The following is a 14,648-nucleotide window of genomic DNA, read 5'->3' as shown; positions in this document are numbered from 1 at the left end:
TCCCTCCTTTGCTGAATAGGGATTTTACATTTGCAGCTTTCCAATTCCCTGGAACCATTCCAGAATCTAGGGAATTTTGGAAAGTTACAACTAATGCATCCACTGTCCTGAAGCCACCTCTCTCAAGACCCCAGGATTCAAGCCCTTGGGCAGTCTTTAGCACCATAAGTTTCCCCTTTTTTTATTCTAGTAGTTGTGATATATTTCTCCCTCCTATTTTTCTCCTGGTTTTCTACTATTTTCAGATGTTTTTAATTTTCTTCTATGAGGAAGACATGTAAAATATTTGGCACAAATTTTGACCATTTCGTTGTTTTCTATTACTAATTTCCCATCTCATCCTTTAACAGACCAACATTTAACTTAGGTACTCTTCCTTTTTATTTACATATAGCTGCTGTTACTGTCTATTTTTATATTTCTTGCTCATTCACTCTCATTTTTTTGACCTCTTTATCAATTGTATCATCATTCTTTGCTGGTGTGTAAAATTTTCCCAGTTCTCTGGGCTATCACTAATCTTCTCAGCATTGTATAGATTTTTCTCAATTTGATACCATCCATCACTTCCTTGGTTAGCCAGGGATGTTTCATTCTCCTCATGGAGTCTTTATCAATTGACTATATCTTTGTGACAATTATGTAATATGAGACACGGTGGCACAGTGGTTAGCACTGCTGTCTCTCAGTGCCAGGGATCTGGATTCAGTTCCAGTCTTGGCAGACTGTGTGGACTTTGCACATTCTCCCCGTGTCTGCATGAGTTTTCCTTGGGTGCTCTGGTTTCCTCCCAAACTCCAAAGATATTCAGGTTAGGTTGATTGGCCATGGTAAACTGCCCTTTAGTGTCAGGGAGATTAGCAGGGTAAATACATGCATTTACAGGGATAAGGCCTGCGTGGGATTGTTGTCAGTGCAGGCTCAATGGGCCAAATGGCCTCTTTCCGCACTGTAGGGATTCTATGATTGATCACACTGCTGTTAATTCATCTAATCATACATCTTGGTGATCATAATATTTAAGCTGTAAAACTAATCCTTCCTCTAGGAGGCAGAAGTTGACTGCTTCTCACAACACAGTGGCCCTGAAGGACCTCCAAGGTGGAAATGAGAGAATCATTCGGGCCATCATGTGCTCTGCTCATCCCATGGAGGAGCTGAGGATGTTTTGTGAGACATGTGATTGTCTGGTCTGTCGGGATTGTTGTATGGTGGACCATCATGGCCACAACTGTGACTTTATTGCTAGTGTCATTAGCAAGCATGGCAGCTTCATCAGGGAGCTTCTGAAGCAAACACAGCCACATGTCGGTGCTCTGCAGGAAACTTTACAAAAGATTGCCAATGCTAGGCACCTGCTACAGGAGCGACTGAGCACGATGACCGAAGAGGTTAATAACTTTACAGACGATTATATCAGGGCGTTGGAAAAACATCGGAACAGACTTCTGAAAGAACTGGAGGAGCTGCGAGTCCAGAGGGAGAACTCTTTAAATCTGCAGCAGATCCAGTTGGAACAGATTCTGGCAGATATGAGGAATGGAGTGGATTTCACAGAGCATTTGCTGACCAGTGGCTCTGATGTGGAAATCCTACTAACCAAATGTGTGGTGGTCAACCGGTTGAAAGAGCTGAATAAAATTAGTTACAGTACTCACCCTGGGGAGGATGATGGAATACAGTTCCAGCCACAAGAGCGAGCAGGACAATGCGATGGATTTGAGATGTTCGGAATCATTGTCACAAAGGCAGTTGATCCCAGCAAGTGTATCCTTCAGGGTGAAGGTAAGTAAGAAAGATTGACACAACTTTTCGAGTGTTGCATTTATTTTAAGGTTTAGAATTACTGTGCATTGATTGATTGATTGACAAATGATGTCATATCACTGGGTGCAGCTAGGCTTTCACTGAAAACTCCAGGTAGTCAGCTTTTTGGGGTTTTTAGAGAGAGGTTGCATTCTCTGTATCTATTGCTCTGTATGGAGACTGGGATCTGCCAAGGAATAAGTCTTTCTCTCTGAGATTTTACTGTTTGGAGTTTTTCTGGAAGTTGCTGCATGAGAATTAGAAGACAGATGTCTGTCTGGATCACTCTCCAGAAGTCTGGAAATCGAGTGCTTACATAAGCATCTTTGGTTGCTGTGCTAAATGGTTCGAAAGAAATGATTCACATCTGTGGGGTCCACTGCTAAATTGGAACATGAGAGATAGCTAGTTGTTAAGAACTATACTTTGTCATATTTAAGTATTTTAATTAGTAAAAATTAACACAAGTGCCACAGTTTCAGAATAAGTGGTCAACCATTTAAGGCTGAGATGAGGAGGAATTTCACATGGTTGGTAGCAATTGGAATTCTCTCCCCAGAACGCAGTGGAAGCTGGGTCATTTATTTATTCAAGACTGAGTTGGATAGATCTTTGAATGACAAGTGAGTCAAGGTTTATGGGCAATGGGCCGGAAAGTAGAGTTAAGGCCATATCATATACAGGATCTTTTTGACTGACCGAACAGGCTCAAGGGACCAGACGTGGTTGCTGCTGGCTAGGCCTGGCATTTATTGCCCATTCCTATTGCCTGTGAAAAGGGGTGGTAAATCATTCCAGCCTTGAACCGCTGCAGTCCATCATGTGTATGGGCACGTACTGTGATCATTCTAGCTTTTAGATTACCTCCAGTGCAGAAGGAGGCCATTCAGCCCATCAAGTCTGCAGCAACCACAGACCAGGCCCTGTTCCCGTAACCCCACATATTTACTCTGTTTATGCCCCTGACACTAGGGTCAATTCAGCATGGCCTAATTCGCATATCTTTGGACAGTGGCAGGAAACCAGAACACCCAGAGGAAACCCATGCAGACATGGGGAGAACGTACAAACTCCACACAGACAATGACCAGAGGCCAGAATTGAACCTGGGTCCCTGGCGCTGTGAGACTGCAGTATTAATCACCATGCCACTGCACCACCCAAAATATAGTGCAGGCCATTCGGCCCATCGAGTGATCACCAACCACAATCCCACCCAGGCCCTCTCCCCATTACTTCATACGTTTACCCTAGCTCATTCCCTGACTCTAAGCAGCAATTTACTGTGGCCAATCCACCTAACTCCACATCTTTGGACTGTGGGAGGGAACCAGAGCACTCAGAGGAAATCCACACAGACATGGGGAGAACATGCAAACTCTACACAGGCGGTAACCCAAGGTGGGAATTCCACCTGAGTCCCTGGCGATGTGAGGCGGCGGTGATAACCACTGTGCCACCCAGTAAATGATAGGGGGCACCGGGAGGTGTACACATGAGGCAAATTTCTTTCACTCGAGAGCACTGTGTACTTTTAGAATTCTGCACCTCACAAGGCTCTGCATGTTCAGTCATTGACTGCATTAAAACTGAGGTTGATAAATTTTGAGACATAAAGGCATTCAAGAGATTCAGAATTGACAGGGGGATTCATATGAAGAACATGTATGGGTGAGATGCATGTCTTACGCCACAGCTCTAAAAAATGAGAGGTGCAAAGTCATTTTAGCTGTAAACTTTGTTGGTGTGAATCTCACCAATGCTAACCAGTGGGACTGAAAAGCAGAACTTTGTGTTCTTTTGATGGAGATAGTAATGTTAGATAGTGATGATTGATATCTGGTTGCCATAGTTATCTCCCATCATTCTTATTTTTTAAACATTGTGACCTTGTGTCTTGTTTAGGAAGTATTAGATCTGAGGGACTTGAAACCTTTTAATTGCTGGATTGACATCTTGCATAATGTATGCTGTCATTGTGATTTTGCTGTTTACTGGAACTGAGTAGAAGTCGGATACTCGCCCATAAGATCTGTGAGGATCCCTTGTCCTCTGTAGTTCCATCTGTTGAATTGCAGCCAGCCAGTGGCATGGGTAGCATTGTGAGAACTATTTGTGGTGCCCTTTGAGTGGAATGTTGGCACATTGGGCAAGTCAATAAAATGCTGTTTCAGAATGTGAGCTGGCTGTGGGAGAATGGAGAAAGTGGGCAATAATTAACAGGGTGTGTAAGACCGGGAAAAGTGCTGGGCAGGGCAACTTAATAGGAGGAACTGAAATATTGATTTTTCTCACGGTGGCCCGCGATGCAGAAACAAAGTCAGTGTCCTGGTAATCACGGGATGGCTTCACAATGTCTCATGGTGGGTTCCCCCTTACAATACATTGGCATGCCATGACTCCTCATTATATTCAAACATCTTGTAAGTAAGCCCTGCCTCCAAAAACAAGTCAGAGGCACACACCGTTTTCAAGGTAACTGGTTTATATCTGTTTAGAGATGGCGTGCATCCGTCTTCGTGCATTTGTGTCTGAGGTCCGTGGTTTTATTTGTTGAACTCTGTGGCACAAGGGACAGGAGCAGGAGAATGGCAGCTTTCATGGAGGCTTGGCAGGGGCAAGGGCAAGGCAGGTGAGTGGGGTGCTGGCAGCAAGGGTGGGGTGGACTGCGGTTGAGTCTGGGACCTGGAGGAGTGGAGGACGGATCCAAGGGAGGACAGAGGGTGAAGTCAGGAGCAGCAGGAGGGCTTTTTGTCAGTCGACAACAGAGGTCACAAAGCCATCAGCAGGCAGCACCAGCGAGTGTAGCAGTCAGGATGCAGCCATCCACGTAAAGCATCATACAAGATGGCCATTGATACATCACATGTCCTTTGGGCAATAACCCACTCCGTAGATGTTGCAGAGACAATGCCAGAGGGGACTGAAGCTATTCCTGGGAATGTATCATTGAAATATGTGCAATGATGCAGCAAGACTTGCAGCCATGTGGAATCCCGTTCTAATGGTCCTCAGTTTTCTCGTAACAGGATCTTTACAGTGCTGCACAGGTGACATATGTGGTCTATTAGAGGTCATAGTTTGAGGATAAGGAGTAAACCTTTTAGAACGAGGTGAGAAGGAATTTCTTCACCCAGAGTGTGGTGAATCTGTGGAATTCACTACCACAGAAAGTAGTTGAGATCAGCACATTGTCTGATTTCAAGAGGAAATTAGATATTAGCTCTTGGGGCTAAAGGAATCAAGGAATATGGGGTCAAGGCAGATTCAGGATATTGAATTTGATGAATCGCCATGATCAAAATGAATGGCGGAGCAGGCTCAAAGGGCCAAATGGCCTACTCCTATGTGTCTATTATAGACTACAACATGCAAGTGCATAAAGATGACCACTGCCCTCCTCTGTATTGTGAAGGAATTCTCCAATTACTTGTGGGGCTTTAAAGATGGAATGGGGAGGGTACATGTCCAACAAGTTCCCTCCAGGGCAACAGGAAGGTGTAGCAAACCTGGTGATTCGTGGATGACCAGAGACATTCAGCATACAATGAGAAGGAAAAGAGAGGCTTTTAACAATTATAAGGGGAGGCATTAGTGGAATACAGGCAGTGCTGGATGGAGCTTAAGAAATAAAATAGGAGAGTAAAGAGGGGATATGAGAAAGCTCTGGCTGGTAAAAGTAGGGAAAATCTTAAGATAGTCTATAAGTATATCAGTGGGAAGAGGATAACCAGGGAAAGAGTGGGCCTAATTAAGAACCAAGGGGAAGATTTGTGGGTAGAGACATAGGACATTGGTAGGGTATTAAACGAATGTTTCACATCTGTCTTCACCCATGAGAAGGTAATTATAGAACTCAGAGACTGTGAGGCTCTAGAGGAAATTATCATAGGGAGTGACAAGCAATTGAAGTGGACAGATCTCCAGGTCCAGATGAATTGTGTCCATAGGCTGTTGTGGGAGGCGAGGGAGCAAATTGCAGAGGCTCTGACCCAAAGTTTTAATTCCTTTCTGGCTTCCGAGGAGGTGCTAGAGGCTTGGAGAATAACTAATGTGGTCCCACTATTTACTAAAGGTTACAGAGACCAGCCAGGGAACTACAGGCCAATGAGTCTCATGTCTATGGTTGGAAAACTACTGGAGAAGATTCTGAAAGAGAGACTCTATCTCCATTTGGCGAGGCAAGATTTGATCAGAGATAGTCAGAATAGTTTTGTCAAAGGGATGTCATGTCTAACACATTTGACTGAATTTTTTGCGCATGTAACTAAGTGTGTAGACGAGGATAGTTTGGTTGATGTAGTTTACATGGATTTCAGCAAATCCTTTGACAAAGTCCCGCATGGGAGACTTATTAAGGAGGCAAATTCACATAGGATACAGGGTGATCTGATAAGGTGGATTCATAATTGGCTTAGCTCTAGGAGACAGAGGGTGATGACAGACGGCTGTTTTAGTGACTGGAGGCCAGTGACCAGTGGCGTACCACAGGGATGCGTGCTGGGCCCCCTATTGTTTGTCATTTATATAAATGACATGGTTGACTATGTTGGGGGGTAGGATCAGTAAGTTTGCTGATAACACAAAGATTGGCTGGGTGGTTAACAGTGAGGTTGAGTGTCTTGGGTTACAGGAAGCTACAGAGGAGATGGTCAATTGGGCAGGTAAGTAACAAATGGAATTTAACTGTGAAAAGTGCGAGGTGATGCAGTTTGGAAGGAGTAATTTAACAATGTAGTACACAATGAAAGGTTTGACACTGGGAAGTTCCAAAGAACAAAGGGACCTTGGTCTGTTTGTACATAGATCTCTGAAGGTGGAAAGGCAGGTTAACAGGGTTGTGAAAAAGGCATATGGTATACTCGCCTTTATCAGTTGGGGTATAGATTGCAAAAGCAGAAAGGTCCTGATGGAGTTGTACAGAACTTTGGTAGGGCCACAGCTGGGGTACTGTGTACAGTTCTGGTCACCATATTACAGAAAGGACGTGATCGCACTGAGGGGGTGCAGAGGATTTTCACCAGCAGGTTGCGGGGCGACCTGTATGAGGTGTTCAAGATTATGAAGGGCATGAGCAGGGTGGATAGAGAGCAGCTGTTTCCCTTAGTTGAAGAGTCAGTTACGAGGGGACACAGTTAAAAGTGAGGAATGGGAGGATTAGGGGGGATTTGAGGAAAAATGTTTTTACCCAGAGGGTGGTGACAGCCTGGAATGCACTGCCTGGGAGGATGACGGAGGTGGGATGCCTCACATCCTTCAAAAAGTACCTGTATGAATACTTATCATGCCATAACATTCAAAGCTATGGGCCAAGTGCTGACAAGTGGTATTAGGTGGGCAGATCAGGGCCTTTCATGTGTCGGTGCAGACTCGATGGGCACTGCACTGCAGTACTCTGTGATTCTGTGATACTCCACAGTTGAGGACAGTTAGGTGGCCAGGGCATCAGGTTTTCCACCATCGCTCATTTTTGCTCATTTCCCTACAGTGCAAGAGATCACTGTCGCACTTATGTGATCATTCGAGCTCCCTGGGATTAGCCAGTGGTTTCATTTTGAATTACAAGTGCTTTCACACTGTGCAACCACAGACAAAGGTCATGAGTGTCTGTGTTTGTTTCCCAGAGACCTCATGACTCATATGATGTGTGTAACTCGCAACTTTTTGAGGCCCCAGCCCAGGTTGACATGGAGTCCACCGATGAATGCTCCTGCCATGTGATGACTCATGCCTCCTGTGCACACCACTGGTAGTTTAAATAGAATCACGTAGGAGTGGGCTCCTGATGGGAGAGCAGAAGACTTGCCCATTTCTGGTCCTGGTGTCAAGAATTTTTCTTTTGGATTAATTCTCTGTTTCCAAGATCGAGTAGACAACTGTAGCCAAGAGAGTTAAATCAGCAACATTTTCTTAACAGCCCCAACATTCAGACAATGGAAAATGGAGTGATTTGCTTTGGATTGCACGTGACCTATGTTCAGATACTACAAGAGAGAATGTAGCTGAGCTCAGGCATGGGAATCAAACCTGTTTTCCTTTGTGCATGGAGTCACCTCAGTAAATTCATGACTTCTATGCAATAGATATATATTGAGATGGTGTGGGAGATTTAGAAGAAGTCTGTAGTGTTATTTCCTGTGAGAGCTATTCTTGGAGAGACAAAAGTTAGCGAGTCTGCATAACATGGTTCCAATTTGCTCACATTCAGGCCTCCATGTGGCTCGTCAAGACCAACCAAGTGTGTTTGTACTGATTTGTAATGACCAATCAGGGAAGCAGATGGGGAGAGGAGATGAATCCATTCGGGTTAGCATCTTCAACAAGAAGAATAAAGAATGGTGAGTACTTTGTGCAAGTTAACTGTGCTATAAACTAACGTTTGACAGAATTTTGCTTAAGGTAAGCTTGGGCTGTTGATCAGCTAGTTAACCCCTTCAGTGAAATTTAATACTACCCTGGTGGTACTACTGAGCTTCGAAGTGGTTCTGGCCTCCGATTGGTTGACAGTTCTTGGGGAGGCGGGGGATGGGCCTCGAATTTGGGAAAGGCCCACTACTAGTCAGTAAGAGCCAGATTGGAAATTAATGGGGGAAAGGGGGGCCTTCCCAGAAAGAAACATGTGGGGCTCTCACTTGTTCTCCAAACAACATGGCGAGAGAGATCCCTGTCACCTGTATTAAATTCCACCCCCAGTTTGTGCATTTATTTACAATGTGGTGCTAATCACACCAAGGTGGTGGGTTTGATTCCCATTCTGGCCAAGTGCTTGTATCTGAGTAAGTAAATCTGATTCTATTATTCAGCATCCAATTTTTCTTCAAAGCATATATGCGACAGAAGCTAAGTTTAAAACTTCATTTAATTGCTGTCCATAAAGCATAATTCCTGTACTAATTCTTTTGAAATTCACTTTTCCAATGATTCATAGAAGTAAATATTTAGTTGTCAGATGTTTTTTCTGAAGCAGGGGGATTTCTGCTGCTTTGAATATGTTTGTGTTCTATCTGATTTTCAGGTATTTCTGCATAGAAAGCTGCCATTTGCTGCATCATTATTTCACTAAGATATCTGTGATTTTGTATGGATGTGTTTGTTACCTATTGTTGGTATGTGCCAGAATCAGCAATTAAGCAACTTTCTCCTGATCCTGCCACACTTTGAGCAAGTATGAGAAACATTTATATATGGCATAGATAATCAGTCTACAGAGAGGAGCTTTACAGTTATTCATCTGTTTTTTAAGATTTCCCAATAATAATTAAAAAATGTGCTCCTAAACAAATCTTAGTTTGCCTCTCAAAGGTGCAAGTTGCAAATAATCCCTCATGATGCATCTAATCTTGAATCCTTTGAAAACAGTCAATTTACATAAATGGTCAAAGCTGTTTACTTGAAAGGTGTTTCCTGATGTAATAGTTCTCAAATTCATTTGAGTAGTTTTTTTTATTACCGCTAATCTTCCCTAAACATTCTCCTGGTACTAAAGTTAGTTCTTCTGCCTATGTTTATTTTACTGGATGTTTAAAATATATTTTTATGGTTGCTATCATTCCAATCATATTTTTCTTGTTCAGGCATGTCCTGCAGTTCAAACCAAAGCATTAAAAGCAGAAGATAAACAATATTTTTGTCTCCTTCAAATGTCTTGCTCCTTATCTGGACATTTCAGAAGACTCCTTCATTAGATCATGAGAACTGGACATTGCTAGATAAGAAAAGACTAAGATTTAACTAACTTGTCTTCCACTGTCCTGGCAGTCACATGGCACAATAATGATAGAGGTTATATTGTCATGGCAAGCTTCTATCAATTACTCTAGATCAGATCCAGATCTGCAGACCAAAAAATACCCAATAGTGGGAAGCTTTAAAAATCATGGATCCAGGTTCAGCAAGTCTGTGCTGGCACATGACACCTTTCTAAACTAAAGATCTTTTGCTTCCAGTCAGTCTGTATCCCTCTATTCTCTGCCAATTTGTATATCTTTCAAGATGCCTCTTAAACATTGCTATTGTATCTGCTTCTATCACCTTCTCTGGCAGTGCTTTCCAGGCACTCACCACCCTCTGTGTAGACTTGTCTCTCACATCTTGCTTAAACTTTCCCTCTTTTATCTTAAAACCATGTCCCCTAGTAATTGACATTTCTACCCTGGGAAAAAGACTCCGACTATCCATCCTATCCATGCCTCTTACACTTTTGTAAACCTCTATTGGGTCGCCCCTTCAGCCTCCCTGAACTTGCCATCTGTCGTGCTGCTCATGTAAGAGTTAAAGAATTGGATGAACTACTGTGTTTACAATTTATGGTGGGAGTAACACTTGGAAGTATTGAACTAAAGTTCTGAATGCGAAAGGAGCCTTCTGCATTACATATTGAAAATAGACTGGTTGTTCACCTTACATTTTGAGACAGAGAAACTCCGGAATGTATTGTGTGCATAACGTTGGCAGTAATTCATTTTTCAACTGAATGAAAGTATTTATGGTGAATATTTTGGTCCCCTTTCATACAGCACTCTCAAGACCAAACTGCAGGACAATCATGACGGAACATATTGTTTTACATACACTCCGCGTGTATCTGGCTCATATGTGGGATGTGTGTGTGTAAAGGGACAACACGTACAGGTCAGTTAACAAAGGATGGGGTGGCAATTTGCATAATGGGGCAGGAATTTATATCCTTGCTCATCCCAAAACTGTAAAATCCTGCCCGAGGTCAGTGGACCTTTCCATGGTCTACCCTTGCCTGCTCCAATTCCCATGGCGGGCAGGATGGTAAAATTCAGGCTTATGTCTTTGGGATCTGGGCTTGAATATGTGCTTTTAAAATAACTTTTTCTGGGATGTTGGGCTGGTGGCAGGGCCAGTATTTGTTGCCCATCTCTAATTGTCCTTGAACTAAATGGCATGCTTGGTTATTTGCAGAGGACTGTTAAGAGTCAACGAGTTTGGCTGCTGCTGCTTTCTCTAGAGAGATCATTCCCTCAACAGTATCCAAAGCGGTATATCTGTTCTGCAGGGGAGTGGTCACAGGAGATTCCTGCTCTACCTGCCTATCTCTCTTGCTCTGTCTGGTGGTCACCTGTTCCCTTCCTGCCTGTCTGCCTCCTAATCAATTTAATCTCTCCTCATATGACAGACCTGCCCTCCCAGGAATCAGCCGGGTAAACATTCGCTGTACTCCCTCTACAGTCCTCTGTTCTGGTGGATTGTTTGGTTCATTATCCATAAGGGTTTGTACATTCCAGGTTTTGAGATTGTGTTTAGCTTCGATTTTCTGACTGCAGGTAGATGAGTCCACTGGATGCAGTTTTCCAGTCAGGTTGCAGATGGAACAGATTATCTTTTGGTCACTTTTGTAACAATAATAAATCAAATCAAATCAAATTTGGGGTGAACAGAGAGTGGATCCTAAAGAGGGCTGCTCAGCTGTGAAGGAAGCTGCCAAAATGCTTTCCTGTCCCCATTTCAAGAGGTAGGATGACTGAATCAAACTTCATTTCCTACATACCGATCCAAAGTTAGGGATTTCTAGATCTCACAGTCATGTCCCCATCAACTCTTGTAGGGTTTGTCTGTATGGGTGTTGTGTTGGTTTCTTCTAGTTAGATGGCCAGTGTGGGGCACCTTTTAACATGGATATGCCATTGCATATCAGCAGACACAGGTCCTTGACAGAGGGTAGGTCCAGTTCCAGTAACAAGGAAACCGAGGTAACTGTGGCTTTCCCTACTGCTACAGCATTCATCCGCTATCACAACCATTGATACCAAATGAGTATCATTGCTGACATGGCCAGGATCATGCGCATGCACACACGCACATGCACACAGACACCCCTCACAAAATAGCCATCCATACAAAAGAATGTCTATGGATGCGTTCTGTATGAATTTCCAAAAGGTTTTCAGTAAGGTTCTGCAAAAGAAATTGGCAGCTAAATTTAATGTTCATGCAACTGAAGACAAATTTTTGATCAGGTTAGAACATAAGAAATAGCAGCAGGATTAGGCTACTTGCCCTCTTAAGTTTGAACCACCACTTAATGAGATCATGGCAGATTTGCTTGAGGTCTTAATTCCACTTTTCTGCCTGAATTCCATAACCCTCAACTCGTCAGTCAATCAAAATTCTGTTTAACTCAACCTTAAAAATATTCAATGAACCAGTCTTCACTGCTCTTTGGCAAAGAAAATTCCAATGACTCTTTCAAAGAACAAATGCCCTTCATCTCTGTCTTAAATGGAAGATCCTTTATTTTGAAACTGCCTTTTAACTCCAGATTCCTCAGTGAGGGTAAATGACCTTTCAGCACCCATACTGTCAAGGACTCCCGTTCTCCCATGCCAATTCAGTATCATATATTTCAACAATATCCCCTCTCATTTTCCCAAACTTCAATTAATTTATACACATGAACAGGAAATGCTGGAAAATCTCAGCAGGTCTGACAGCATCTGTGGAGAGAGAATAGAGCTAACCTTTGGAATCTGGAAGACCCTTCGTCAGAACTGAATCTATATCTGCCTGTTGTAGGCTTTGATGTTCAGACTTCTAATCTGAACCATTCAAGTAACCAGACCAAGTCACGGAGTTGTCTTAAACAGTTGTTTTTAATTCAAGCTGTGTAGAAAGAATGCTGGAAAGTCACAGGTCAGAGCTGATAACTAGCCAGAGTCCAGAATTCAGGAATGCACAAGCAGTTATAGTTTCAAATTTCATTACATTTAATTAGCATATACCAATCTCCATATATCAACTCATCTCCAAACTTTGTCACCTGGCCCTTTGCGACTGGATCCTGGACCTGCTGGTCTATGGATTACAGTCATTTGGTTGGGGGGGGGCACGCTTCCTCCGCGGTCATCCTTGGTGCCGGTACCCTGCGGGGCTGTGTCCTCGGTCCCTTGGTGTGCTCCTTGTGCGCTTTGGCTGTGTGGCCGCGTTCCCCTGCAGCTCGATTTTTGGGTTTGCTGGTGGTGTGACTGTGGTGGGGTGGATCTCGGGCGGTGATGGGATGGAATGTTGGGGGTGGGGGTGTGGGAAAGGTGTCTGGTGGACTGGAGCAATAGCAGTGGTCCTCCCTCGGTGGTGGTGGTGGTGGTGGTGGTGGGGGGGGGGGGGGGGGGGGGGTGCATGGTCATCGGCTTCGGGGGGCATAGTGGGGGACATGCCCCTGTCAGGATCGGTGGGCATGGGATGGAGTTGGTTGGGAGTTTTGGGTTTTTGGGTGTCCGGATTGCCGGCTGCCTATCTTGGTCCCTCCATGCTGATGCTGTAGTTGGGGAGGCCCACCAGCACCTCTGCTTTCTCGGGGGACTGGGGAAATTTGGCATGTCCATTGCGATGCTCATCAACTTTTTGCAGGTGTACCATGGTGGGGGGGCGCTCTTTATGGTTGTGTCGCAGTTTGCTGCGGCTCCTGTCTGCCCGGGATTGTAGTGGGCTGCAGGGGGTCGTGGGCGGGGCCAGGCCCATCGCTCGCGCCGGCTTTCCATCTGTTGATGCTGTGCGCATTTCCCGCTGCCTCCAAGAGGCGGTTAGTGTAGTCAGGGGCTCCGCGTGCCCCGGTTGTTCCCTTTTCCGTATTCTTTCTTCGGGGGAGGGGGATGTGGGGGCCTGGGGGCACATGCCAACCGACTCGGGAGCGACTTCTTCTGTTCTACTGTCGGACTTTTGAATGGACCTCGCATTGGATTTGATCTTTCTCTGTGCCCTAGCTGTGACTGCATTCTGTGCTCTGTCTTTTCCTGCTCTGTGTGCGATGTGCTTTGTGTGTACGGCGCGGGGGAATGATGCTTTTCGCTGTTTGCCAATACATGCAACAACAATAAAATCAAATCCAGGAATTGGAGTTATCTCTATCTGTGCACAACTGTTGTCTAAGGTTACATCATTCATGAGGTACAGATATTAAAGCCAGTCACAAAGATTATTTCCTTAATTAGAACATCCACCCAGCATGAAGATATAATCATGTTAGGGATTTAATTCATCATTGTTAGAAGTCATCATTGATATCCCCATTTGTGTCAGTGTATATCGCCTCTCCTCCCAGCTCCAGATGTCTGATTTAATGAATTCTCACTCAAGGCCCTGGTGCTTATCTGTGAAGACTTTTATAAAATTCTCTGTTTCTTTTCTCATAGCAACTTATGTGATTTTTTTAAAACTATGTGATTATGAACCCCTTCACTGCCTAACCTACACAGCCTTTCCTTTTGAGACAAACCCCTCATATCTCAGAAATCAGCCAAGTCGGTGAACCTTCTCTGAATTGCTTCCAATGTAAGTCTTCCCTCCTTAAGTAAGTTAACCAGAATTATATACAGTTATCCTGGGTGAGGTCTCACTAACATCCTGTTGAATGCAAGATTCCTGATTTTTATACCCCATCTCTCTTCAGTAAAGGCCAACATTCCATTTGCTTTCCTATTCACATGCTGTAGCTGCATGCTAACATTTTGTGTTTCACAGAAGGCAGTGGAAAAGGACAAACATAGCAATCAGTGCTGGGAGTATAGGCCCAATGACCTTGATCCAGTACCACAAGCAGTTTAATGTGGTCAAGTGCACTTTCAAATCCAAGAGATGCTTGCTCACAGTCCAGTCCTGCATGCTGTTCAGGAACTCAGGTGAGAAATTCAATGTGCCAAGCTAGAGAAAAGGCAAATGGATGAACACATCGAGGTGCTTGGCACATTAGGATCCTGACACATGGTCTGCATTCAGTATTATGGTGTACAGGGCTTTGCACAGAAGTTGCAACTCATCCTATTTTGCAAATATTTAGTGTTCACCAGCATTAACAAATCTTTTGAGTTAAGCATGACACA

General features: G+C 44.0%; 1 protein-coding gene across 1 annotated transcript in view; it reads left to right on the top strand.

Moving 5' to 3' along the window:
- trim45 (tripartite motif containing 45) overlaps positions 1-14,648 on the top strand; it is a 34,917-nt gene that overhangs the window by 2,939 nt on the left and 17,330 nt on the right. The window contains exons 2-4 of the mRNA XM_080203771.1: positions 1,049-1,785; positions 8,015-8,144; positions 10,323-10,437. Coding sequence (XP_080059897.1) covers positions 1,049-1,785; positions 8,015-8,144; positions 10,323-10,437 — 982 coding nt within the window. The remainder of the gene's footprint in view (positions 1-1,048; positions 1,786-8,014; positions 8,145-10,322; positions 10,438-14,648) is intronic.

This window comes from Carcharhinus amblyrhynchos, chromosome 15 (assembly GCF_965287045.1).
Source record: "Carcharhinus amblyrhynchos chromosome 15, sCarAmb.v2.hapA, whole genome shotgun sequence".
NCBI lineage: Eukaryota > Metazoa > Chordata > Chondrichthyes > Carcharhiniformes > Carcharhinidae > Carcharhinus > Carcharhinus amblyrhynchos.
The sequence above is the reverse complement of the archived record's forward strand: the minus strand, read 5'-3'. Positions and strand labels throughout refer to the sequence as shown.